The sequence below is a fragment of the Sprattus sprattus genome, assembly GCF_963457725.1.
Source record: "Sprattus sprattus genome assembly, chromosome: 3".
Classification (NCBI taxonomy): domain Eukaryota; kingdom Metazoa; phylum Chordata; class Actinopteri; order Clupeiformes; family Clupeidae; genus Sprattus; species Sprattus sprattus.
Window position 1 is genome coordinate 10,245,312 of NC_137922.1, and position 27,444 is coordinate 10,272,755.

Below are 27,444 nucleotides of genomic sequence, written 5' to 3' on the forward strand. Positions count from 1 at the left end.
GGCTTGTGGCGCTAGCGGCAATATGGCAGCAAAAAAGCGTCAAAATAAAAGTACGCTTAGAATGTTTCAACGTTTTACACGGCATAATGCCTGTTGTGCTGCTAATTATTATAGATACATAGCAGACTCATCTTGCAAATAACATGTAATGGGATGGGAGCCTTTTAGGTATAGGCTACAAAACATTTATATTTTGGTTGTTAAGTATCATTCCTTTCTCCATTAAATCTATTATAAATAACCACATTCAAAAAGCTGCATTTCACACCAAGGGCCACATAGCTGTTAAAAACATTCTTTTTTTTCAGGATACAGCTCCACAATTGGTAGTAAAGAGAAGCAAACACTCTTCTGCGTTTCTGTCACTGTACATGCCCTCGTAACAACAAAAGCGATACCGAATCTGAATCATTATTGCCTGTTAGGTTTCCACAAGTAATTTATCTTGTATGTGCTGCACAAATAGGTTAAGAATTCACATTGTTTTCCCACAAAAGAAACATAAATATAGACAATAACAATCTGAATTCAAATTGACATAGCCTAAGCTAAATACGTATCAATATGAATTTGAAAGGAGAATCTTGGAAAGGTTGCATCAATATGACGCACTTAACCCTCTGTACCCCGTAACGGCCGTGAACGGCCGCTCTCTATTCTCCTGTAGCGGCCGTGGCCGGCCAGCATGTTATAATGACCAAACACAAGCGAACAAGTTATTTCTGAATGTTACCTTCAAGCCTAATACACACTTTTGACTCTTGACAACATATATTCATGATTTTAACCATATGTTTGTATTGAGCGATTTTGGGATAATTTCGTTTTCTTATGAGTTATGTCAGTGTCCACCACGGAGGGAGCCGGAGTTCGCCTGAAGTCACTGGCTATCTTATATCTACCTACCCAATGAAAGTCATTTGTTCCAGCTAATTCTTTGAAACACAAGCTATATTATTTGTTACATATGACTCACTTTCCCGCTGCAAAGAATGTAACTTTGTAGCCTCTGATATCATTACCTCAGCTCAAGACTTCATCACATAATAAGTCATTTCGTCAATATGTCAGCACCAAAAAGATCGCGAATTTTCAGCCTTGAAGAAACCATAATGATGTGTACCACCAACGATAACTCACATGAGTTAGGACATGGATTGGATGACATAGATGTATGTGCCTGGTAAACTAATCATTTTCAATAAATACACACTGAACAAATACATCGCTGTTCTCAGAGGCTGTCACCAACGAAAGTTGATAGGTTTAGCTATTTGTGCTAACTATCGAGCACAGCTTATAATTGTCAAGCAGTAGGCTACGATGGGGTGGGCTATAGCTAGCGGTGTATCGTACCTGTTCGCAATTGATGACTCAAAGATAACTTGTTAACTGTATTTATACTGTAATCACATCCTCTGTTATCCATATACGATATTGGAATGAGTGTAGGGGCATTTGTCCAGGTGTATAGCCAACTTGTAGCACTGGGTCAGTTGTAGCACTGGGTTATCCAGTTGGGGCGACTAGCTCATAAAAAAATGCGACGGTCTCACGATAACTCGGATTTGTTTAAACTTTTATTGGTCAACCGATGGGTACAGAAATATAAACTTTACATTTTTGGTCAACAACCTGACAGTCATACAGGCCTTGGCTATATTATCAACGGGTTACCTGATATCCTCCATCCGTCTGCCTGAATCACTGCGAGTCAACTAATGAGGCATGTTGTAGTGAACTCGGTGGCTACGGCCGAACACCACCCTTACCTATTTATTATCCCTTACCTACCCCACTCGTGCTATATTGCTTAAATATAATGTATAAATAAATGATTGTTATTATTATTTCAATTACAGTTATAGTTGTTGTTACTTTTTAGTTGTTGCACAGTATTTATTTTATACTCTGATTCAGTGTGAATGTGATATAATTGACTAACAATTAAAATCTCATATTATTCTACAATAAGACAAATAAATATTATTATTGTTCTCCTATCTCAGTGTTGTATTTAATGACATGGTAATTCACACTGACTGATGGCGCAAGTGAAAGTGTCAAACCTTTGTGCCATATGCCATGCTTTGCCGTGCTATGCGAACTGAACACAATTAGAAGTTAAAACAAACACCTCAATCACCTGAGATGTTGATATGTTATCCAAAACAATACCTCTATATGCCTAAAGTACATTTTGTATTTTAACTTACTACTTTAACTATTTTTATCAGGTTAAAAAGCAGAGTGAATACTTGTTTTGTCACAAAATATTCTTTTTGATACAATTCAATGGTCATCTATGGAAAACATGATGGTAGAATTCTTAATGGATCACATATCATTTGAAAGAGTTATTTCCAATCTTTAAATAGAAAGAAACTTACAATGGACACTTTTCATTAGTTTTTAAGTTATTCTTGGTTATTTGAAATGTTTCTCAAATTGCCTTTTTCTTTCGGAATTCCCAGGAATCAGGAGCATTGTTGTAAAATTCTATTGGGGTATAGAGGGTTAATAGATGTCCTTTGGCTGAAACAGAAGATAATGGGTATGTTGATAAGACTGACCGCTGTTGGAAAGAAACTGTTATTATGGTATGAGGTTTTGGTCCTGATGGACCGCAGTTTCTTACCAGAGATGAGTTTTTTTCAAATAATCTGACCAGAGTGGGAGGGGTCAACCATAATCTTCCCTGCTCATTTCAGGGGCCTGGAGTCGCTCAGGTCCTGGAGTGATGGCAAATTGCAGCCAATCACCCTCTCAGTAGAACCAATGATATGCAGCCGTCTGCTCTTGTCTTTGGCAGTGGAGGCAGAGTACCAGATGGTGATGGAGCAGGTTAGGATGGACTCAATGATGGCAGTGGAAAAGTGTACCATCATGGCCTTTGGTTGAACATCGTCAGCAGCCTCAGGAGGTTCATACTCTGCTGAGCCATCTTTCTCAGGCTTAATTCAGGCCTCAATGTCTTTATATTCTCTTAAGATAAAAATACATTTCTATAGACCTACTGTATGTGACTCGGCTGGGGTTTTCACACCCTGGTACCAACAAATGCGATTCAGATATCAATATTAATGCACAGTATTTCTATTTTCTAAAAACACCTGTTGACATCTTTACACAACTAACTGCAAAGAGTTAGATAGAGCTATTATTGTGTTCCCTATTGTAAATATACTGTATACGTATAAACAATACATACACAAACATATACATACAGCACAAAAGATATTTATATACACTCTTGTATGCACTTTTGCACATATCACTTAGCCAGTCAGGAAAGGCAGCAGTATATGAATGTAATGACATTCACATGTAAAAAAAACACAATGAAATGCTCAAAGATAAAGAGAAATCAAAATCCAACAGATAACTTTGTTCCCTACCAAGGCAATTCATGCGTTGTATTTCCTTAAAGTGCTTGTCATTTTAGGATTTAATTTCACCCCCTTATCAAGGATGGAAAATGGGATGTTTTCTCAGCCACACAATTTTATCAGTAGGCAATTATTGTGGGCCAATTCCATGCATCTTACCACATTAACACCATCTCAGTCTCAGGCAGGTGGAATGACTCATGTAGATGTTCAAACACCTTTCATCTTGTAGATACACTTTTGGAATTTGTCATTTCCCTGAATTTGTTTTAGAAAGTTTTTTCTGCTGAAAAACACTAGACTTTTTGTAGTGTTTATTTATTTCTATGCTTTTTTCCATGTTGGTTTGTATTTTCCCACCTTTACGTTTATTGTACCTTTGGTAGAACATACACTCTATCAAATGAGCGTTTTTTTCGTCATTCTTCGTCCTTATAATTTAAAACTAATAAATACGTTTCGACTTGTATTTTGAAACAAATACGAATGGCGGCCATATTGACATTTTTGTTATTGTCGCTGGCTACACGCTGCTAGAAACTTGAATTCACACACACACAATTTGAATATAAGAATGATACCATTCTGCCTATATGATGTCGGAATTTAGCCCTGAACTAATCGATTATTTAGACGGAAGGATCTCATTCGAGGAATTTGAGAAAAGAAGAGCTGAGCGAAAAGGGAAGGAGAAGGAAAGCAAAAAGGTAGGGATTTGATGCTCTCACGTTACAAGTCAGCTGTCAACATAACTGACTGTTTTCAGCTAGCTAAGAATCTCCAAAAATGTTCCTCGAACAGAAAGTGCCTTTGAATAGCATAACTAGTGTATTAGTTCACCAATAGACAGTGATTGCTGTCTGTCGTTATCTTACAGCTTGCATTTTGAAGTATGGGTCTCAAAGTTTGGGGCAGTCATTGTGCTGATGATTGGGGTTACAGGGGAGTCAGGAGTTCGGTTCCGGTGAAGATGCAACAGGCGAGGATGGAGAGGATGCTTCACCGAGCACATCGTGTACTGCTCGAAAAACACGGAGACAACGAACCGGTAAGTCACGGCTAATAATATTTTCTTCTGGATTTGAAATGCTATTTTACAGTTTGTAGAGATTACATTACATGTAACGTTAGTGAATGTCATGATAGTTATTGTTGTGCAACCGATAGCATGCATTCTACTCCTAGAACGGCTTTCACAGTGCTGTGTAATCTAGCCTACTTTCCCCAACAGGTGAGACCGAGGAGGGAATAAGTCCCTCTGTACACCAGGCCTTTGCCTCCATGCTTGGTGAAGGGGGTGACGATGAGGAAGAGGACGATGACGAGGAAAACGATGATGATGATGACGATGAAGACGATGACTTTAACAAAGACAAGGACGATAACGAAGGGGAGGAGGATGCTGAGAATGAGGGCATCACGGCAGGGGACGTGTTTGCTCTGGAGATGGAACTCAATCGTGAGAATAAGAAAATGATGAGGGTATGAGTTCTATTTTCACCATTCACTTCTAAAGGCTTTCTCCCTCTTGCCTTGCCAGATTTTAAGCCTAACTCAATTTGAGGAAACTTTCATCTATGAGTTTGCATCACCTTAACATATTATGACTTCTGTTTAATGGCTGTGATATGTCACTGATTTGTCCTTATCATTTTACACCATTGATATCAACCAATTAGAACCATGTTGTGAAGCTTTATTCATGAAGTAAATGTTTGTTAAAGGCACACGAATATCGTTATGTACATATAAAAGACGCAAAGTTTTATATTTGGTTGCACATGTGTTCTAAAGGAGAAGCGCACTCGGAGCAAACTGCCGCGGGCTCTTAGAGGACTCATGGGCGAGGCCAACATCCGCTATGCCCGCGGGGACAAGGAAGATGCCATCCTTATGTGCATGGAGATTATTCGGCAAGGTGGGCACAAGAAGCTTGAGCGTTAAATCAGGGGCTTCTTTTTCTCTCTGTATTTCCTCTCCTCTAATCTGGTCATTTTCTCCAAAGAAAAAAGAAAACAATCATTACTGACTGTAAGTTTGCAGTTTGCAATTGTCTGTTTGTGCTGCATCTCCTTGAGAATGAGTAGGTGTTATCATTACAGCTTAGAGCTCACAGACCTCCCACTGCATGTGTTTCTAACTGTAGCTCCCCTTGCCTACGAGCCCTTCTCCACCATGGCTATGATCTATGAGGACCAGGGGGACATGGAGAAGGCCCTTCAGTTTGGCCTGATCGCCGCACACCTCAACCCCAGCGATTGTGAGGAGTGGGTCAAGTTAGCTGACATGTCCTTGGAGCAGGACAACATCAAGCAAGCCATCATCTGCTACTCTAAAGGTCAGTGGTCAGAGCCTATGACACCTCCGTGCGACACGCGGTTCTGGTGAAGGGAGTGTGTGTGTGCCTGTCGCAGTCTAGGTAAACTGTAATACTGTAATGATGGCCGATTTTGACCTTGCAGCCATCAAGTACGACCCGACGAACGTTCGTTTCCTGTGGGAGCGTTCCAGCCTGTATGAGCAGGTGGGCGAGCACAAGCAGGCCATGGATGGCTACCGCCGCATCCTCAACCTGCTGCCTCCCCACGACGGAGAGCACTTCATGCAGCTGTCACGGGACATGGCCAAGTGAGGGATTATGCACAGCACTCTGCTATCTAACACACAGGGAATTCCATAGCTGTCAGTGCATAGTTACATATCATAAGTTGTCAGGGTCTGGGATTTTTTCGGTAAATGCCGTAGAGCAGGGGTCTCAAACTCAGGCCCGTGGGCCAATTCCGCCCCCCAAGTGATTTTATCCGGGCCGCAAAGTTCCTTTACTTAAAAAGTTCCATTGATTTAAACAGGACACCCCAACGTTTACTGTAAAAATCTGGCCCCCCAATGACCAGACTGGACGCTCATCGCCCCCGAGTAATTTGAGTTTGAGACCCCTGGCGTAGAGACACGTGTCTGTAGTTTCATTAAGATATAATTCATTCAAGGTATACACAGATATCACTTGCAATTAGGTAGAACATTTGTTTTATTGTACTGCAAATTTAGTTTCTGTCAGTCCTAGTTCACTCACAAATAATACTTTTGTTTGTGTGTATGTTATCGTGAATGTACCATGAGCCAGTTTAGCTGACTGTGTGTTTGTGACTGTCCTCCAGGAGCTATTATGAGAGCAGTGAGCTGATGTCTGCCATTGGCGTGATGGAGGAGGCGCTGAAGCGCCACCCGGAGCTGGTCACTCCCGAGTGCATCAACATGGCTGCCGAGCTCTACATCGCCAACCACCAGCACAACAAAGCCCTGCAGGTCAGGAAAGGGGATCAAAGAGATGGATGGAGGGAGAGAGAGAGAGAGAGGGAGGTCTAAGATAAGGAGAAGGAGGGACAGACTGAGTAATGGAGTGAAGAAGAACAGTAATTGTTGGTTTACCTCATTGTAACGTGAGAGAGTGTTATGGAAATATGCGTCAGTGTTTCACATTGCTGGGACGTGAGCATTTCTTTCTTTGGCATTAGTCATGCTAGTTTGGGGAAGGAACTGAAAATTGGGGCAGAGAGAGTGAGATGACATGGGAGGCGGGGCAGTATGTTGTTTGTTTGGGTGCATGGGCAGGTTATAATTAGTGTTGCACCGATACCGATACCAGTATCGGATAGGGCCCCGATACAGCACTAAAATGGTGGTATCGGTATCGGCGAGTACCAACAAATAGTGCAGATACTTTTTTTTTTTTTTTTTATTTATTTTTTTTTTTATCAATGGTTTGGTCCACAAACAAAACAAACACACAAAGAAACAATACAGGGAAAGAAAAAAAAAAGAACTGACCAAACTTTAACTCTATTGTGTTCAAAATCAGAAAAGCCACTGTGCTGCTCAGTAAGGTAAACCATCAATTATAGAGGACTAGTCCTCAGTTATGTCTGAAGTGCTGAAACTGTCAAGAAATGTAATTTGACTTTCTTACTGTTACACTAGTATTATACATGGGACCAAACCATTGATAAAAAATAAATAAAAAATAAATTAAAAAAAAATATATATATATTTTTCAAATTTCAAACAGAGTGGTATCGGTATGGTATCGGTATCGGCCGATACTGCACAGCCAGGTATCGGTATCGGTATCGGAGCCAAAAAATGGCATCGGTGCAACACTAGTTATAATAAATGATTTACATCTTTAGATTTGACAGTTGTTTTTACATCTTTGCCAAACTTATGACTTGAATATAAATATAATAAATGATAAATGAACTTGAATATAAATTATGCAGAATTATGTGATGTGTGTGTTAGTGTTTGTTGTTTATGAGGATGTCTGTGTGCTGTATTAATGTGTGAGTTGTATGTTTTACAGGCCTTGGTGAAGTTCTGTAAGATTGAGCTGAGGAAAGAGGAGCAGCAGAAGACCGAGCCAGAGGAGCAGCAGGTAGAACATGAGGAAAAGATGGAGGAGGGGGAGGAGAAAGAGGAGAAGGAAGAAGAAAAAGAGATCGAAGAACCACTTGGTACGTGGTATAGATGTCTGATGTATGCATGGAGTCCTCTCTTACGACATGTTTGACTGTCTCGTTATTTAATTCTATCTTTCTCTTTATCTACCACACCCTCTTGATCGCACAGTTTTTTCTCTTTCACTGCCCTCTCCTACTTGTCTTTGAGGCCATTTCTCTTCTCTCTTTTGTGGTTTGTTTATCTTTCTCTCTTTGCCATTGCCCCACTGTGAGTGTCACTATCTCTCTGTTTTCCTACAGGTGTGGTGTTGGAGGTCATTGTCCCAGACGAAGTGCCTGTAGACATCAGAGTGAAGTTGATGGTGTGCTTTATACATCAGCATGTGTACAAGCCTCTGGATGTAAGTTTACACACACACACACACACACACACACACACATTATAGGCCCCACTATTTAGTATTAATAATTATTATCCAATAATCCAACAAGCGAGCTGGAAATTGGAAACATGTTTGTGATAATCTCTATTTCTTCTCCTCCTCCTCTCTCCTGGCCTGGCCCCCCCTTCTTCTGTAGCCCATGTTGACCTCTCTGATGGAGCAGAGCCCTGAGGAGCTGGGGGATCTATATCTGGACGTGGCAGAGGCCTTCCTGGACGAGGGCCAGTACAACTCGGCTCTCCCGCTGCTCTCAGCGCTCGTCTGCTCCGAGAGGTACAACCTGGCCGTGGTGTGGCTCAGGCATGCAGGTGGGTACGGCCAGGGGTGTGTGTGTGTGTGTGTGTGTGTGTGTGTGTGTGTGGCTGTGTGTGGCTGTGGGGGTTTTGACGGGGTCTAATAGCCTTTTCATGATTGCTTAGCAAAATGAAAAAGGTCTTAATGTACTTCAAGGTAGCACAAGCACAGCAGTGTGATGGAGATATAGCACTGCCTTGTGTGTGTGTGTGTGTGTGTGTGTGTGTGTGTGTGTGTGTGTGTGTGTGTGTGTGTGTGTGTGTGTGTGTGTGTGTGTGTGTGTGTGTGTGTGTGTGTGTGTGTGTGTGTGTGTGTGTGTGTGTGTGTGTGTGTGTGTGTGTGTGTGTTGTTTAGAAGACACCCGGACATTGAGACACCCCAGTAATAACTGATTGTGTGTGTGTGTGTGTGTGTGTGTGTGTTGTTTAGAAGACACCCGGACATTGAGACACCCCAGTAATAACTGATTGTATGTGTCTGTGTAGAGTGTCTTAAAGCTCTGGGACACATGGATGTGGCCGTGAGGAGCTACAAGAAGGTGGTGGAGATGGCTCCTCTGCACCTGGAGGCGCGCCTCTCCCTCTCCACCTTGCAGCAGCAGCTGGGCCGGCCTGAGCGCGCCCTCGAGGCCCTGGAGTCTATGTACGACCCCGAAACACTCGCCCAAGACTCCAGCGCTGCTCAACAGGTGTGCATGTGTGTGTGGTTGGGGTGGAAGGAAAGCCTAGATGTAATCAAAATTGTGTTTTTTTTTTTATCGCGTTGATTAGCAATTTCCACACAGTTAAAAGGCCTCTGGACTGTTTTTTGGTAAGTGTGTGTGTGTGTGTGTACGTGTGTGTGTAGTACGTGTGTGTTCGTGTGTGTGCGGTGTGCACACAGGTACATAAGTGTGTCATCCTTGTGAGTGTATGTAGAAATGCAACATTTGGTTTATTGTCTTGGTGTGAGTGCCATTGGATTCTTTTTTTTTTTCAGTGTATGTCAGTGAGTGTATTGTTGTGTTGCTAATCTGTTTTTTTGTTCTGTTTGACAGGAACTGAAGTTGCTGCTACATCGCTCCACACTTCTCCTCTCCCAGGGCAAACAGGCTGACTACTTAGACACTCTTTTGACCATGCTGGCCATGCTACTGAAGGTCTCCATCTCCTCATCTTAACCCTTCTTTACTTACTTCTTTACTATCTACGTCCACTTGTTGTTCCCTATGGCGTAAGAGCCCAAAGGTTTTTCTAATCATGGTTTTGTAATGTTTTGGCATTGAATTGAATTGAATTGAATTGAATTGAATTGAATTGAATTGAAATTAATTGTCTATACCTCATTGTTATTTTGAAAAAAAGTCACATCTTATTCTGATTGTGCCTTGCCTTTGTTGCTGGTGTGTACAGGCGGAAACACGTGTGTTTTTATGTGTGTCTGTTCTTTGTAGATGGCCATGATACGCGCCAGGGTGTGTTTGATCTCTGATTCTGGTCACCTGCACCTGACCAGAGCCTCTGGGCGTAAGATGGCTGAAGTCGCTGACCAGGAAACAGCCTATCAGGACATCGTAGGTAAGCTCAGAATAGTTAAAGCTAGAGGAGGAGCTTCAAGCAAGCACCCGCAGAATCCAAAAAAAGGGTTTGGTGAAGAACCTGTGAGGTTTGCAGGCCCATGAACTGTTAAAGGTTCTTGAGTTCTCCATTCTCTGGAGTTTGTCTAACTGTCTAGTCCTGTTATCCTACTGCGTTTTTTTTTTTTTATCCCAAAGAAGACCCTAGTGCACTAAACTATTCTTTTTGTGACACGCTGTGTATTTTTAGTAATTTGTAAGAAAACATTGGATTAATTGATATGCCTGATTAGCCCTTTTAGTCTTGACAAAACAGACTTTAATGATGCAATTTGGGCTCTCTCTCTCCTTATCTCTTTGTTTCTATATTCTCATTATTCTAACCAAATACTCTGCTTGGCTGATTGGCAAATGCTTAGAACATTAGTATTCAGTGGTGCAACATACCCTGTCAATGGTTCAGTAAATAATTAATTTAAAGATCCCCTGGTTCATTCTTATACTCCTCTTTGCCATTCCCTCTTTTTTGCCATTCCTGTTGAAATAATAGTTTTATAATAATTGTAGATTGAGAATTTAAGATTGAATGATAGTTATGAGAACTAAGAAGAAATTGTTTTGCATGTGTAATGTAGAAATGGAAATATTGATAGTTGACCAGTGATGCTAAGAATAACGTCATTTGATTGGCTGTTTGATTTGATATGAAGGAACAAGAAACACTGCAAAGCAGTCAGAAGCAATTGGACCTTGGAGCAACACAGTCTTTTTTACCTATACCTAATGCCAGTTAACTTGTTAGAAAAGTACTATCCTGAATTTTATACTGTATTATTTAAATAATTTGAAGTAAATATACAAAAGAAGAATTACGGATTCATTTTGTTTCTGAACTTTTGTGTCGAATACGAAAGAACTGGCTGCACCCACACCACCCATCTCTTTCTTTCTCCCTTTTTTTCATTTTTGATCTACCCTCCCCACTAGGGGTGTAAATCACACCCATCATGGCGATTCGATTCAGTATCGATTTCCTGACCCAACGATTCGATTATTTTCGATACTCATGAATACACCACGATACGATACGATTCGATTCGATTCGATTCGATTAATTTGTTCTTTTTTTTACCTTACAGGCTAGACAATGTTTCAGATTTGAAATAAATCAATGAAAGCTGTTATATCGTTATGCATTTGAGAAACAACAGCCAATAACAGAAGTAGAAAAGTTGTACTCCACCTAGGCCTATGACAACCTCATTCACTGAAAAATAATAATGCCCCTGTTATAGATTCTGAAAGGCCTTGCATCAAAAAGTACTGTACAAAGTACAAAGTGTTAAGTAACAAAATAGGCCTATACCACATTCACTATAGAATAACAATACTCAACAAAATCAGTGCAAAAGTGCACTAGCAGCAAACGGTAACAAAAAATAGGCCTGTAGTTAACTCAAATTTAAAATGACAATGCTCCACAAAATCAGTGCAATGAGTGCAGCAAATGGTAACAAAAAATACCCCTGTAGGCCTACTTCATTCACTATAAAATAGAAATACTCATCAAAGTGCACTAGCAACAAAAAGTAAAAAAAAAAAATATATATATATTTTTTTTTTTTTAAACCGATACTCTTGCGGACGTGTCGATGCATCGTATCGTCGGCTGTTGGATCGATGCATCGATGCAAAACGATTATTTTTTATACCCCTACTCCCCACCCCATTCCTCTCACTCACTCTTCCTTTCCCCCCCAAAATATTGTCTCTTTCTGATGCCCCCCCCTCTCTCCCATCCCTGTCCCTCTTTAGGAAAGACGAGTGTGTTGTCGAGGGAGGACTGGTGGCAGCTGCTGCTGCGCTGCGTGAACATCCTCTGTGACAGCCAGCGCTTCGGCGAGGCTGAGCTCATGGTGGACACCGCGCTGCAGTACGACACCTTCTACGATGAACGGGTCAAGCGCAAGGAGCTGGGCTACCTGGGCCTGTCCACCGCCTTCCTGGACCGCAACTTCTGCAAGGCCTACAACTACATAAGGTGAGGGAATTGACTGAAGTGGGTATGAATATTACTTTCAGGATGTGAAAGAAGAGGACCACGTTTTGGGATGTGAGATTCAAAGATATTGAATAATACATTTACAAGAGGAACCCTCAGAAGATCCAACAATGCAAAACAAATAGGAATCCAGAAACCCAAACTTTTCAAACTTGTAAAAACCAGTAATACAATTCACAAAACACATACTCAGCCTCGTAATAAGCAAGCACTCCTTCTCTGTTGCCCTCTTCCTCAGGAATGAGGCCTATTTTAAGTAAGTTGGACCATCAGCCCAAACTGGTCCAATCAAACCTAGTTGGGTTGAACCGTTTAAATGGGGGAAGACCTTAGACTGTAGCCTGATGCTTCCTCAAATATGTGATTTCACGTCGCAGACTGCAACAACTGTGGATAGTTTGCTTGCCAGACGAGGGACATTATAGTGGGCCACTGTTTAGCTTTGCTAGGAAGCTGTCTACTTTCTGGGTAGTTAGTTTGCTTATGTAAAGTAATGCTAACATTAGATAGTTGGCTGGCAGATGCCTCGGAAATCACCTCAAATATTTAAAAAATTTTGTTACGATAAGGTAACAAAGGTTTTTGTTACAATGCAGATTGTACAGTGTCTCTTTCTCTGTGCTCTACGTAGAGCCTAGGTGCAACCATAAATCAGTGTTTTCTGGGGGGGCGTGCATCAGGCAATGGCGGTACTTTCATCTGCGGTGGATTGAAGTGTGAGTGAATGTAGTTTATTATGCCTATTGAAAATGAAGATCAATAAGTGAAAATTAAGGAACAGTGTTTCTCGTATTTGTTATAGGTAATGGTCAGGTATTTAGCAAAGGTGATGCATTTGCTGGGAATCAAATCCTGTTCAACTGCTTAAAAGGCAGCAGTGCTTACCACTGTACCAGCAACACCACATACGTCACTTACTAAAGTATTAGTTGTTCTGCTCTTTCTGGGCTGAGTCGGCTTCTTTTTTGCCTGGTAAAAAATGCGTTCACATGAAAAACTTGTTGCTAGCATACAGGTTTTGTTTTGCCGTTATATAATGGTGTGCATTTACAGCCCATCGCTCCTGCCGGTAAACCAGGGGATCATGTGTCAATCTCTCTCCTTTCACACAAACACTTGAAGTTTAGATTTGTTTGCATGATGGTGATCGATGCACCAAAGTTTAATTGAGGCATGGTCACGTGACATGGGTATTTTGACCACACTTCGGCGCAATGTTTCGGAATAATATCTGCGCTTCGGATGCTCGACACGTCAGTATCAATAGGGCCGTTTTTGTGTATGGGTTTGGGAACTGTTACCAGCTTTTTGCACACACACACATATGCAATCTATCTCTCTGTCTTTTTGTTCACTTTCTCTTTCGATTTCTCGTGTATCTCTGTGTGTGTGTGTGTGTGTGTGTGTGTGTGTGTGTGTGTGTGTGTGTGTGTGTGTGTGTGTGTGTGTGTGGCAGGCTGATGCTGATGGACTCCGTGGAGCGGACGCAGCTGTGGAACGTGTTCAACCAGGTGACGCTGCACTCGCAGGATGTGCGCCACCACCGCTTCTGCCTGCGCCTCATGCTCAAGAACCCTGAGAACCTGGCGCTATGTGTGCTCAACGGCCATGCCTCGCTCGTCTCCGGCAGCTTCAAGCACGCCCTTGGTACATGCCACACACACCCCAGATCACCCCTGAGTGTCCACCCACGTCACTCTAGTTCTCACTCTCACTCCACTCTCACACAATCAGCAGGACCTTCATTTAGTTTGTTCAGAATTGTGTTGCAGTACAACCTTAAAGATAAGTGTACGTCTAGTGAAAACGTGTCTAGTAAATGCATAAAGTTTTCATGAGTAATTTTGTTTATGTAATTCCACATTTATGTTATAAATCTCATGCATGACTCAGACATATATATAATGATATATATATATTTGTGTGTATGTGTGTGTGTGTGTGTGTGTGTGTGTGTGTGTGTGTGTGTGTGTGTGTGTGTGTGTGTGTGTGTGTGTGTGTGTGTGTGTGTGTGAGGGTGGATGAATTAAAAGACCACGTTACCAAATACCATATTCAGTTGACCTGATCTCATGACCTCAGGGAAACAAAAGAATACAAATCTAAATTATCACTGCAGCATTAAATGGATCATGGAATTCCAGCTCCATTGAGACCTGCTATTGGTCTAATCTTCTCTTCTCTTTCTTTCTTTCTTCCCTTCTTTTTTGACTTTCTCATCTGGTATTGCCTCGTAGGCCAGTATGTTCAGGCCTTCCGTATGCAGCCGGATCACCCACTCCACAGCCTGTGTGTAGGCCTCACCTTCTTCCACATGGCCTCACAGAAGTTTGTCATCAAGCGCCACTCTCTGGTCATGCAGGTTTGTGCTCCTTGACCTCTTGACCTCAGCAGTCATTTCATCTTCTTGTAAGACCTATGTCTTTGGGAAGTGCACATGGACTTCTACTTAGCAAGAGTCATTCTACACTGTTTTCTTTTGTATAAATAGCAATGTGAATTAATTTCCAGTTTTAAATCAGTCCTCTTCGTTTCTAAATATTACCTCAGGAAAAGTAATATGTAAGATATAAGTAGAAAGCTAGTGAAATTAAATTGATGTGTCAACATTTCAATTAATTCATTTATTCAATCATTCTAAGAAGTAAGCATTAAAAGACAGTTTTTTTTTTTTAAAGAATACTACAACACAGTGATGATAGGCTATGAGGATGGTTTAAAAAGACAAAGGGTCAAGACTAAAAATATTAAGAGCATTATCACTAGGGATGCACGATAATATCGGCAAGACATCGGTATCGGCAGATATCGGCTTCAAAATTTAATTATCGGTATCTGCAGATATGAAAGATTTCTGCCGATATACCTGGCCGATAAGGTGACGTGTAAATTATGCGCACGCGAAGCAAATGTTTATGAGCGTCGGCTGTGTGGCAGTAGCCTACTTCACAGTATCAGAGGATGATGACAAAATGCCTATTTGTCCGAAAACTTTTCAGGAGAAGGAGGAGGAGATGCAGCTTGGCCATAACGTAGGTTGCATGCATAGATGCAGACTACCCGCGTGCCACGCTTTACAACATTACCTGTCGCGCTAATAGACGTTAATAAGTTACGGTGTTAGCTAGACAACACTAGCTTGCTAGCTTGCATGCTACGTGACACCAGAGAAGTTGATGATACCTCCTTTCACGGGATGTGAAACGTTATTTCACGAGCCCACGCTATCTGTACATGGCTTACTTTTCCATATATGGAATTTATACAGCTAACTTGGCAATAGTTTAGTCTAGAAATCCTAGAAGGGACGTTATTAAACTGTAAGTCAGTTAACCAACGTTAGCTTGCCAAGTAAGCCAAGCTGCATTTCCAGAGTGTAGTTGTTCAAGTTCAAGGATGTACTGTTCAAGTATGAAAATTGTGACGTGAAAATATAAATAAATCTTTCATATTTTAAACCATTTCAGTTTCATGAGTGAATGTCTATTTCTAAAATTATACAAATCAAGTCTGTAATGTCCTGTATTTACAGCAATACCCTAGCATAATAACAAATTAATTCTAGTACAGGAGAGACTTTTCAATAATTAAAAAGCTGAGGTGTATATATCGGTATCGGCATCGGCAATCGGCCAAAATGAGCTTGTAAATATCGGCATATCGGATATCGGCTAAAATTCAATATCGTGCATCCCTAATTATCACCTTTTTCCCTTTAGGGTTTCTCATTCTTGTGGCGCTATGTGGAGCGCCGGGGCCACTGCCAGGAGAGCATGTACAACTTGGGCCGCGCACTGCACCAGCTGGGGCTCATGCACCTGGCCATTCACTACTACCAGAAAGCCCTGAGCCTCCCCCCGCCCTCTCTGGAGGTACACCTACAGTCACATTTAGACTTTTACCGAGACAACTTTATCCAAAGTGAACTTACTGGCTTGTACAGTTCTATATTTATGTCAGTATGGGTGCCCTCTGGGTGTCGAACTCATGAAGACAGAGAGGCTAACGTATGAATAAATGAGTGAAATAAATAAAAGACTAAAGAAGTAAAAAATTACTTAATTTCCAGTCAGTGTGAGTGTAAATTTGGATTTAAAAAATGTATAAAGTTTTCCCCAAAGACTTTTGTACGTTGTTGTCTGGCATAGAGTTAAGGCAGACAATGAGATTAATGTAAATGTTGTATTGAGCATCTCTTCTTTTCTCTCCTTTTAAAGGGAATTGATGATGACCAGGTGGATCTACGCAGAGAGATTGCCTATAACATGTCACTCATCTATCAGTCAAGTGGTAACATTGAAATGGCCAGGCACTTGTTATACACCCACTGCACTGTCTAGATCATCATGAAAAGGCACTGTGCTATGCATGCATGTCATCATAGGAGTGGACTGCAGTTTTGCAGTTGTGTAAATGTTGTAAAATATTGAGGTTTATTTTTTTTCTTTTTTAATAAAGGGATTTGATACTCTGAGCCGACCCAGTTTCTACAGTACTTGAACTCATACAAACATTGGGAAAAAATCCTCCTTAATCTCGTCAAATCATAGCGCTATAGACTTAAGTTTAAGTAGGTGCTTTAAAATGTTTTCAGATGACCTGTGACTTCACAATCCATCAGACATCTGCTTTTACAGAGCGTGACCACATGGAGTCAGTGTAGTATACTCAGAAGATGGTAGATGGTGATACTCATAATGGCATTGACTGACGCCAAGAAATGTACCTAAACAAACAAATGTGTATGTTTCCTACAGTTCGCGAAAATACATCGGCTACTTGTGTACACGAGTGCTGTACCTGGCATTACAGCTATATTTTGGCCATTTATTTGGCCTTGTGCAGGGCGTTGAAGGTTCTATTGAATAATTAAGTGTAAGTGATTATTTATTTATTTAATATAGAAGTAGCGAAATGAATAATACATATAATAGAGATTAATTCAGTTCTACTTCCATGCTTTCTTTGATCAAAACGCGCTTTATGCCAAGTGTGTAACAAAGGCTAAAACTTGAGTGGAAATATCTGATTTGTATCTGTACATTTGTTCCACAATGTTTTCAGCATGAGATAAAAGATGACAAGATTTGTCCCTAAAATTGTTTTCCGCCCTCTCGTCCCACTTCTCTGCCTCTCAAGCTAACGCCATTCCGACAGGGCTCTGGTTCCCATAAACACTGCGAAAGTAGCCTAGGCTACTACTGATGCTTACGCTCAAAACAAGGTTAGCAGATAGAGCTGTGAAAGTATAGCATGTGCTTTCTTCGACGTATACTTAAGGGCTTCAAACATAACGGAAGAGCTGAATATTTGGATGCTTGGCTTATTTTTTTGCCGTTTGATGTTTTCACCCGTACGTTTAGTAACACAGAGTCAGCGCGAGCTGGTGAGAGGAGAAAAAAGTGCACCAGACGAGGAGCTGCTGTTGTCACAGGCGGAAACAATCTGGCGTATTTGGGGTCTTCTGAATAAATAAGAGATGAGTTCTCCATCCAGACTGGCACGGCAAATGGCAGGAAGCAATTCAACGACACGAAGAAAACGTCGCAGTTTATATATATAACGGTCAAATTATTATCAACCAAAGGGAACGTCTGTTGTTATAGTGTCAAGAAGGGGAAGCATTCTTTGGCGGAGGCGTGAGGAATACGAGCTACCGCTGAAGAGAGCTGAATCTCGGCCGGATTCTACGGACTCGCAGGCCTTGGCCCTCTTCGTTCCCGTGCATATAACAAAACATAAAGGATTTGGAAGACAAAGTCCTCGGGAGATGGACCCTGAATAGTCCTTAATCAAGGTATGACATTAGCTCCTTTGTTTTTTTTTTTTTTTTTTTTTTTTTTTAAATCTCCTTACCATTGTGTGCTTAACTCGTGTAGTCTGTTCCACATGCATATTCTTGTTTATTTAGATTGTGTAGAGTCGTGTCGAGGCCAGTAGTTGAGGTGAAATAAAGATTGTACAATTAATAATGTGTCGGTCATACCGCGAAGGATGTTCTTGACAACATGATGAAATGGCATGAACAGTGTCAAGAAAGCAAGAACAGTCAAACGTAAGGCACCCCAGAGTTACTATTTGCGCTGCGCTAGTTACATTTGCATTGAATTTAATATATGTTAGGCCTGAAGGGAGAGGGAATTCCCTTGGAAGGCTACAGGTTATCGTCGACCGACACCTCGAATGCTGCTGCCTGTCTGTCAAATGTGTCAAGTTCATGAACGCCGAGAAGAGAGTAACGCTATATGCTGCAGCGAGGAACCTGCGTTTCAAAACAATGTCTCTTCTAGTATAGGTGAGTGGTGGACGCGTAGCCTATTGGTTCACCAAGGTAGGCTACTCTTAATGGAAGAAAACAATACCTATGGCAAACATCTGATTTTATTGCTAATTGTCATCTCAAACAAAAAGTGGGTGGGAATAGATTAACAAAGAGCTGTGCAACGGGCGACAGTGACAAAATGTTAGGAGATTAATCCCTTGTCAGCATGATCTGCTGTGATCTTGCGAGACAAAGGCTCTGGACGTGACTGGTCCATCCATCGATGACAAATTGAACTCGGACGATGTGAGACCCTTGGCGTAGCCTAACCTCTCTTCATACTTCGATAGGCCTATATCAAGAAAATGCTTTGTTTTGTAAATTGTAGCCTAACCTTTTTCGTTGCTTACAACCAATATAGTCCAAATATATAGTTATACAGTGAAAGGCTCATTAGTTCTCTAATTCTTCCCTACTATTCAGGCATTCCTCTTAGCCAGTAGCAACGTCCCTTCGCTGCCACACCTCAGAAAGAGTGAAAGCCTAGCCTACATCAAGTTTTCATGTGACCCCTGCTTGAAGCAGTAGGTCCTTTCAGGGTAACTGTTTTAGGGAAATAAAAACATACCTTTTAACAGAGTGTGATAAGGATAAACCGAGTTTAGATGGGGAAAAATGTAAATCTAAATGTACTTTTCCCTCAGACTTAATGCTCAGAGATGCAGTCCATTCAAGATGCCTTCTAAGGACAGAGTAAAAAAAAGAAAAAAGTCCTGCATGGCCTTCAATCCCCATGGAGATCTGACACAATATTTGGCAAAGTAGAAATTCTGTGCTCTTGGGGTCAAATTTTTTTTTTGTTGTTGTTGTACATATTCTTCAAATCCTAGTAACTTAGAGAAATAATGTTTGGTTTCTCTCCACACAGTCTGCTTGACAAGGTCTAGAGAACTCATGGGACAATCTCATTGTGTTGTAGATGTGACCTTGTGTGTATCGCCATAGCAATGGTTAAGGAATGCCTAACTCTGGACGAGTGGGTGACCCCGTGGCATTTCCCCCTGAAGTTCCACAGAAAGAGATGACCTCTGTTTAGACCCTCAGGCAAAGACTTAAAAAACAGCGGCAGGGACTTCACAATTTCAATTTTTAGGATTTACAATCCCAGATAGAAGTGTCATTCTGGCATGGAGGGCCCCCTTTTGAAAAGCCTGACTGTTTTATGTATTTGTGTGCCGCTGGATGGAGCTGGTTAGGGTTCCTCCGTCAGGGTCTGGAGGCCAGTGTTTGCAATAGATCATTGCCGGTGACCTGGGGGGCTGTCATATGCATCAAATCCTGAAATAACGGCATGTATTTGTCCTGGAAATGAGATCATCTCCTGTTTTGTAATACCAGGAAAGGCAAAGAGAAAGATGTGATAGCAAGATACACGTCAACAATGCGAATATAGTTACCATATGGTTGCAAAGATGCAAAATTGTAAGGATACGAATAAGCAGCATTGGCACTACATTTTAAGCTATACCACCACTCCTCTATCAGTCTATACCACCACTCCTCTGTCCGTCTATACCACCTCTCCTCTATCAGTCTATACCACCACTCCTCTGTCCGTCTATACCACCACTCCTCTATCAGTCTATACCACCACTCCTCTGTCCGTCTATACCACCACTCCTCTATCAGTCTATACCACCACTCCTCTGTCCGTCTATACCACCTCTCCTCTATCCGTCTATACCACCACTCCTCTGTCCGTCTATACCACCTCTCCTCTATCCGTCTATACCACCACTCCTCTGTCCGTCTATACCACCTCTCCTCTATCCGTCTATACCACCACTCCTCTGTCCGTCTATACCACCACTCCTCTGTCCGTCTATACCACCACTTCCTCTGTCCGTCTATACCACCACTTCTTTCTTCCCTTCCACCCCTCCATCTCTGCTCGTCCCCTCTCCACTGGCCTCCACGGAGCTTGGAATCTTTGGACAGCCTGATTAGGGGATGTAAACCCTGGCTGAGATTTAGGCATGGAGGAGAGAGAGTATCCATGAATCCCCTGCTGTAAACTTGCCCCAATTCCTCCAGCATTAGCCGACTGGACTTAAAGGAAGTGATAGGCGGAGAAAACACAAGAGTCAGCCACACAGAGTGGAATGGAGAATAGTTTGTGTGAACACACACATACACACACACACACACACACACAACAGGTGGTATTGTAAATGGTGTGTTAAGCATTTGGTGCGAAAAGATCAGTGCTTAGGTCAGCACCAGGCTGCTGGACTCCCAGACAGCCCCACTTGTGCGCGAGACACCATTTTAAATGTTTCCAGCTGATGGTGGCATTTGTTAAGGCCGTCTCTGCCCATTGTTTACAGATTCTCTGACTGGTATCATGCTACTTTGTTTGGCATTGTCTTCATGCTCTGCTAAGTCCTGTCAAAATCTTTATCTCTCAACTACATTCGTTGTAAATACATTTAGTAATCAGTGGGATGTCAACATTCTCTGGTTGGTTCTTCTGATATTCAGTGCTTTACCCCACCACATCTTCAACACACACTGTCTGCAAGGATGTCACTGTCACCTATTTATAGGAAAACATCCGCTCTGCTTTATATCTCATCAGAGGAGTGGGTGAACCGACCCGCTGACTGGTATATGTAAGAGTGTTTTTATTGAGGCTCGACCTCTGAATATTTCTCTCACAGTTTCGGATGGTTCTTGGAGAAACTCAGGAGGAAAAACAGTCCTGGTGCCAGTTGTTTACACATACCAGATGCACACATCAAGCTGACCTACTTCAGATAGTTTCCACTTAAATACCTTCTGGAATAGTGTGGGTTGGGTCGTTACTTTTTTGATTTCACCACTTTTTAAAACAGCAGGTTGTGTTTCTTTTCACTGCAGTTCAGTCATTTGTGTCAGTGACACTGTGATTGGAGAGAATTGTGACGGGTAAAGATACTTTGAAGTGTTTTCCCGTTTTCAAGTTTATGGTGGATAAAAGAAAAGTCTGTATCCTCTCAAACCTGTCTGTGTCTTTTAAATTCAGCCTGGAAATGCTATAAATACATTTCTCTGCTGTAGTGTACACTGTACACCTTCTCACTGTACATCACAGTCCGACATCAAAATGGCGCCTGAGGAGTTGAAGGTGTGGATCTGATGCGATAAAGGTTACCGTGAGGGACTGAGATCAGAAGAGTCTGTGTGTAACGGTTAGCATTAAACCATTGGTGAGAAGGTTACCGTGAGAGACTTGTTAGGTTTGATAATAACACGGCAGTGAGTTTGTTTAATTCACATCAAGGATTCTAAGAGGTATTCTACATTAACTCCAACAGAAATAAACATTCATCATCACTCTTTTTTTTTCTGTTGCCACACCAGATGCCATTAATGGGAACATTGTAATGAAGCTTCGCCTGCATACAGCCTAATGTAACCATGCAACCACCAGCCAAGACAAAGCTCCGCTGATGAGTTGATTCTATTACTGGGCACGCGCCCAGGAACTCTGCTGCTGTTCACTTTATTCAGACTGAACATTGCTTACAGTTTGGTAATGCACAAGTTAAACCAAGGTCTTTTTCAGGATTGCTAAGGTGACATGTTTACTGATGTTTCAGCTGAACAATTCTGTGTGTAAAACAGTACAAGTCTAGAATCACTGTCTCTGGGTTTGCTTCGGGTCAATATTAACACAGTGTCAACGCAAGCACTCAGCTTTTCACAGTACACCAAGGTGGCCCATGATGCATTGCAGTCTCAGCATCTTCAGCATGGACCCTATGCCTGTTTCTGATAGATTGTAGTGTGGTTGCTTTTACTGAGCAAAAGCTGTCAATTCAGGTGTGGTTGACCTTGAAGATACACTTGACCTGTGTTGCTGTGGTGAACATTTGATTGTATCACGTACACGTACAGATAGAAACTTCAAGTTATTCTTGTGTCTGCTCTGTGTCTGATGGCCTGCTCAGCAGAGGAATAGCAGTCAATGTCATATCATCTACTTAGTCAATGATAAAGTCTCATAATTTCATTCAGAGGCTAATTCCATTTGGAAAATTCAGTTAGCAGACCTTTCATTTGGTGGCCCCTGAATCTAAATGTTATCATTATGGTAATGATATGGTCTGCGGCGATATGGCGTTCTGTCATGCCAGGGAAGTTATGGTCTCCTCGTGTGCAGAGGATCTGGCCTCTGAAGTCACTCCCTTTCCTTTTTTCACCTTCATTTTGAGGTAAATCTTAGTGTCAGTTTAAGGACATCTCATGTCTTGAAGACTATGTTTTTGAGGCTATTTACAGTATATATCTCTGTGTCATAAAATGACGGTGATAGGGGGGTAGATGGATAAGTAGAGGGACCGTGACAATGAGGAGAGAGGTGAGTGTGAGGACTTAGAGATTACATTACCATGGGGCATCTGCCCACATTGTGTCTTGGGTGTGTAATGCCGCATAATTGCATGTGTGTTTTTCGGACACGTAATCACAGGAAGGGGTCAAGGCCAATGCCGGTGCATCCTGGAATGGAAGAGTGAGTAATGTTTGTGAGGTCTGACCCTCCGTGACAAAGACTGATGACAGAGATGGCCCAGGTCATGTCAGGATATCCCACTGGGTCTGTTTAACCACCATCGACCATTAAGCCTCGCCCTTTCAAAAGCAGCCCTTCCTCTGATGGGCAGATAGGCTCTCTGGCCAGCCCCATTTCTGCACCATGTTGTTTTTCTACCAGCAGGTCTGTATTCCGACTGTGTATGTGTGCTTGTTTTCCCTCACACTTGCTGTGGTTGTTTGACGTTGCTGTCGCAGCTGTGACTTTTGTGAAACCCGTTTGAAGGGAGAGAAACCATACAAATGATCTATTTCTAACACCCTTAGAATGGAGAGGTGTTCTGTCTCACATCAAATCCCAGCCCTCTCTGTTTGAAACGTTTCAAACAGCTTGTGAACATAAATTTCCCGCCACTGGTATGATTGAATGAGCCCATGTATTTATCTTCTAACCACATGTATTCCCCCCATGTATATACGTATATATCTTTTAACCACATGTATTCCCCCCATGTATATACGTATATATCTTTTAACCACATGTATTTCTCCCATGTATATCTTCTACCCACACCTTGAATGAGTCGAACCCGTACAGTGTGTCACCATATAGAATCGCACTAGATTCATTTGATATCTATTGTTTTACTATTGGAGTCTGTTGGTACATACTGGAGAGAAACAGAGGTCCCGCCTGCAGTGGTTGGTATGTACACACTAACAAGGTTGTGATATGGGTCAGAGCTTGGGGTTTTCAGCTCCGGAGATGTGTTCGGCTTGATATAAATAGCGCGCCCCTCAACTGTGTATAAATAGACAGCAGGGAGATACAGGCCGTGAAAGGGCCAGGGAGCGGGGCCTTTTGAGGAGGGGCGATGTTTTGTTTTCCTTTTTTGGGAACGCGCAATACCTCCGAGACTCCTAAGGGTACGGAGAAGTCACCTTAACTGCCTACACCGTCTCAAACCCAAACACTACATCCAGCCCCAGATTCCACAATCCCAAGTGTGCGTCGCAGACACCACCACAAACTCCGCTCAGCTGCCCCTTAAACTAGAACTTTTTCAGTTTATTACAACTCTGGCTGACTGACTTTAGACAGGTTATGGCAACCAAGGTGGCTGCCGGTGTTGGCTCAGATCTGGCCCTGATCGGGCACGGATCCAGTCATTATTTCTTCCAGAGTCAGCTGCTCCATGGGCAGCCACTGAAACATAACTGCTGCAGTTGGCAGTTTGTGTCAAAGGCACCCATGAAGTACTGTCCTAGATTTCAACTGCCGCACTATTCAGCAAGAGGGTGGTCCTTTCAACTGTTGTCCTTAGGGTATCATCTGGAGTAGGTAAAGAGATAATAAAGCCGTCACTAAATCACAGCTTAATATATCATTACACACACAGCACAAAAGGGATAATTCTGTGAGCTTGAAAATGTCATTATATTCCACGTTAATTCATTACTGTGTTATCCAGTGTGATTACATTATTCCTGGAAAGCTATTACATTCTCCTGAGCCTTTGATATGCAGTTATTAGGTTTCAGCCGGCTTTGAGGTTTCTTTTCTCTTGTATTGTTCGACTCATTCGCATAAGTGAGGACTTAAGAGTTCTACTTAGAATACTCCGGAGTGCTGTTTAGAACATTTTATGGGTTCTCCTATGAAAGCAAGCAAAAGCCCTGATAAGGTGGGTTGATGGCACCTTTTTCTTGGTATAGTTGTACAGTATTTCAACATGTGAGGCCCTCACATTCTGTCAGCTTTTGGGAATTTCGTCTGCAAATTGTTTTCATTGCACATCCTTTGAATTCATAATTTCAGAATCTTTCTTTTCCTCTATAACTTCAGGCTTCAGTGGTTGTGACCTGTCTCTTCAACTCTTGGATTGTGATGACAGACTTCAGAGGAGAGTCCTGTTGGTCTGAGGTTCCTCCTGCCTGGCATAGTTCTTTTACACTCTTACCCATCGACGTACAGTACACTAGTGAATGGAGCCTGGCAGTAGTAGCAGCTTGGGGTTGCTGATTCAGCATTTCCCCTGCCTCTGTGTTGTCATGCTAAAGAGCCTCAGGATGGATGGCTGGATGTAAGATCATTAAGTGACGGTATTAAGTGTGCTGAAGGCTTCCTGGCAGGATGACATAGTGGGATTGACACAACTGCACTGAAGCTCAAAATCACAGCAGAGAGGTCAACAGTTTGTGTCTGCATCAATGACAAACACACACACACACACACACATACACACACACACACACACACACACACACACACACACACACACACACACACACACACACACACACACACATACACAATAAAACACAAACAAAAAGAAATGTACTTTTAGTTATTAGATATTTGATTATTTTGTAAATATATCACAGCTTCGATAAAATGCCTGCTGTTTGGTTAATGTTATAGCAATTTTATTTGAAGTATGTTTTGAACAAGCAACTACTGATGGAATATCAAATGGTCTTGTCAAGGATATACAAACACTCCTGGCATTCCCACTAGACGTCCAGGCTATGCACTATGTAGTTCTGTGGTTTGGGTCGGAACACCCTGCAAAACTTTACTAAAAGCCTTCACAGCATGACATTGCCAAAAGACGCCAGTTGGCATGTTTGCAAGCTTTTATCAGTGCTAGCTGGGCTCTTCGGCCGGGCTGGTGATGTTTGCAAGGTTTTTGAACGCTTTTTAGGGTAAGTAGCTGACTGTTCTTACACTAAAACTCCATCATGCATCTTTAATGTCCCTGTTACCTTTTACACTTTGGCAGTCTTTGCAGCCTTTTTCATAGCAGTTTGGGTGGTATTAACATAAAAAAAAGCTTTCATACGAAAATAGACTAATACACAGTAGACATGAACTGGAGAGAGTGCTGTATCCCTTACTATCAAGCCTGGCCATCGCGGATCCATCAGTCAGTTTGTTTTGGAGGTGGGGGTGGGGATGGGTTGGTAGAGGTGGGGATGTGGGATTTGCTAATGTTTACTCACATGGATTTGTTTATGTGTTGTCGGACATTCAAAGCTTAAATAGTTGGAGCCATTCCACTGGTGTGCGTGTGGGGGTGTGTGTGTATATGTGTGTGTTTGTATGTGATAGTGTGTGCATATGGAGGATAAGCAATGAACAGGCATTTGGCAGTGGTGCTGCAGAGGTCAGGTGACCTCACTGTCCTGTAAATTGGCTGATTTCCACCCTCAGCTGCAGCCACTAATGGTATCCTGTATATCACTCCCCAGTGGGCTCTGAAGGGTCAGCTAGGCTGGCAGTAAGGACTGTGATGACGAGATTGCATCATCTTGTAACAAAGGAAAAGGCCTGGATTTCCAACGAGGTGTTTCAGGCAGCGGAGAAAAGTGGTTTCTGTGGGAGAGAGCACATCATCATGCAATGCTGTCATGTTCTTCGTTGTGAAATAATTGTTAATCAGTTAATTAATTTACCATTTGCAGTGTTTATACTCGACAATCAGCCTGGTTTAAGTTTAAATGAAGCCTCCTTTTGTAAAGACAGGAAAGGAGATGTAGAAAGCTGAGCATACACCAAGGGTTGGAGGAATTAACTGCAGCAGTGGAGGACATAGGCTGTGGGAAAAGATCAAATGCACAGAGATCACAGAGATGAAGAGATAAAGAAGAGAGAGGGAGAGAACACAGATACAGGAACTATGTATGTAAGCAGAAGAGAGATGTTGTACAGAAGAGAGAGAGAGAGAGAGAGAGAGAGAGAGAGAGAGAGAGAGAGAGAGAGAGCTAGTCAGGGAGTGAACCAGCCTAAATGGATAATGGCGTGTCTATGATGTGCAGGGTGGAGATGGTGGCCTCCCTGTAGAATGTGAGGGAGAGAGAGAGAGCTGAAGCACAGAGAGAAAGGCATGGCGCTGTGCCGATGAGAGGGAAAGCTTGAGAGAATTGAGACAGAAGGGAAAGAAAGTGATATGAGGAAACAGTAGAGCAGAGAGAGAGAGAGAGAGAGAGAGAGATGAGGAAACAGTAGAGCAGAGAGAGAGAGAGAGAGAGACAGAGAGAGAGACAGAGAGAGAGACAGAGAGAGAGAGCGCACATGTGCTGGGAGGAGGGCAGTGGCGACGCGGAATCAGATGAAGAGCATGTAGTAATACTGGGATTAATGGAGCCATTCTGTACAGACTAAATCCATCCATTCTCCTCTAATCCCGGCCCAGGGATCAAGGACATTTACCTCCAGTGTGTGTGTGTGTGGTAGCCAACAGCACTCCCCATGCTAATGAATAGCTTGATGTGTTCATATTTAAAGAGATGTTTGTCTGTAAGATTATTCGCGTGTGTATTCGTGCGCGGTCTGTGTCACGTGTGGCATTTGGTGATGATAACAGGCTTTTCTCCCTTCTTGTGGCTTGGTGTGAGCGTGTGTGT

At 42.2% G+C, this 27,444-nt stretch overlaps 1 protein-coding gene across 1 annotated transcript; it reads left to right on the forward strand.

The window, feature by feature from the left end:
• Window positions 1-3,935: 3,935 nt before the first annotated feature.
• Window positions 3,936-16,674, forward strand: gtf3c3 (general transcription factor IIIC, polypeptide 3). The gene is made up of 18 exons (XM_080834705.1): window positions 3,936-4,096; window positions 4,332-4,437; window positions 4,621-4,871; window positions 5,184-5,307; window positions 5,536-5,727; window positions 5,852-6,017; window positions 6,548-6,695; window positions 7,750-7,900; window positions 8,147-8,247; window positions 8,426-8,597; window positions 9,069-9,271; window positions 9,620-9,721; window positions 10,016-10,139; window positions 11,954-12,179; window positions 13,657-13,847; window positions 14,438-14,562; window positions 15,920-16,072; window positions 16,418-16,674. The coding sequence occupies exons 1-18, from the start codon at window positions 3,983-3,985 to the stop codon at window positions 16,538-16,540; spliced, it is 2,772 nt and encodes a 923-aa protein (XP_080690831.1). The 5' UTR covers window positions 3,936-3,982; the 3' UTR covers window positions 16,541-16,674.
• The last annotated feature ends 10,770 nt before the right edge of the window (window positions 16,675-27,444 follow it).

Coding starts and splice junctions, on each gene's coding strand:
- gtf3c3 (XM_080834705.1), top strand. CDS start 3,983: ATGATGTCGGAATTTAGCCCTGAACTAATCGATTATTTAGACGGAAGG. Junction 10,140..11,953: donor AGCCTATCAGGACATCGTAG/GTAAGCTCAGAA, acceptor GTCCCTCTTTAG/GAAAGACGAGTGTGTTGTCG. Junction 12,180..13,656: donor AAGGCCTACAACTACATAAG/GTGAGGGAATTG, acceptor TGTGTGTGGCAG/GCTGATGCTGATGGACTCCG.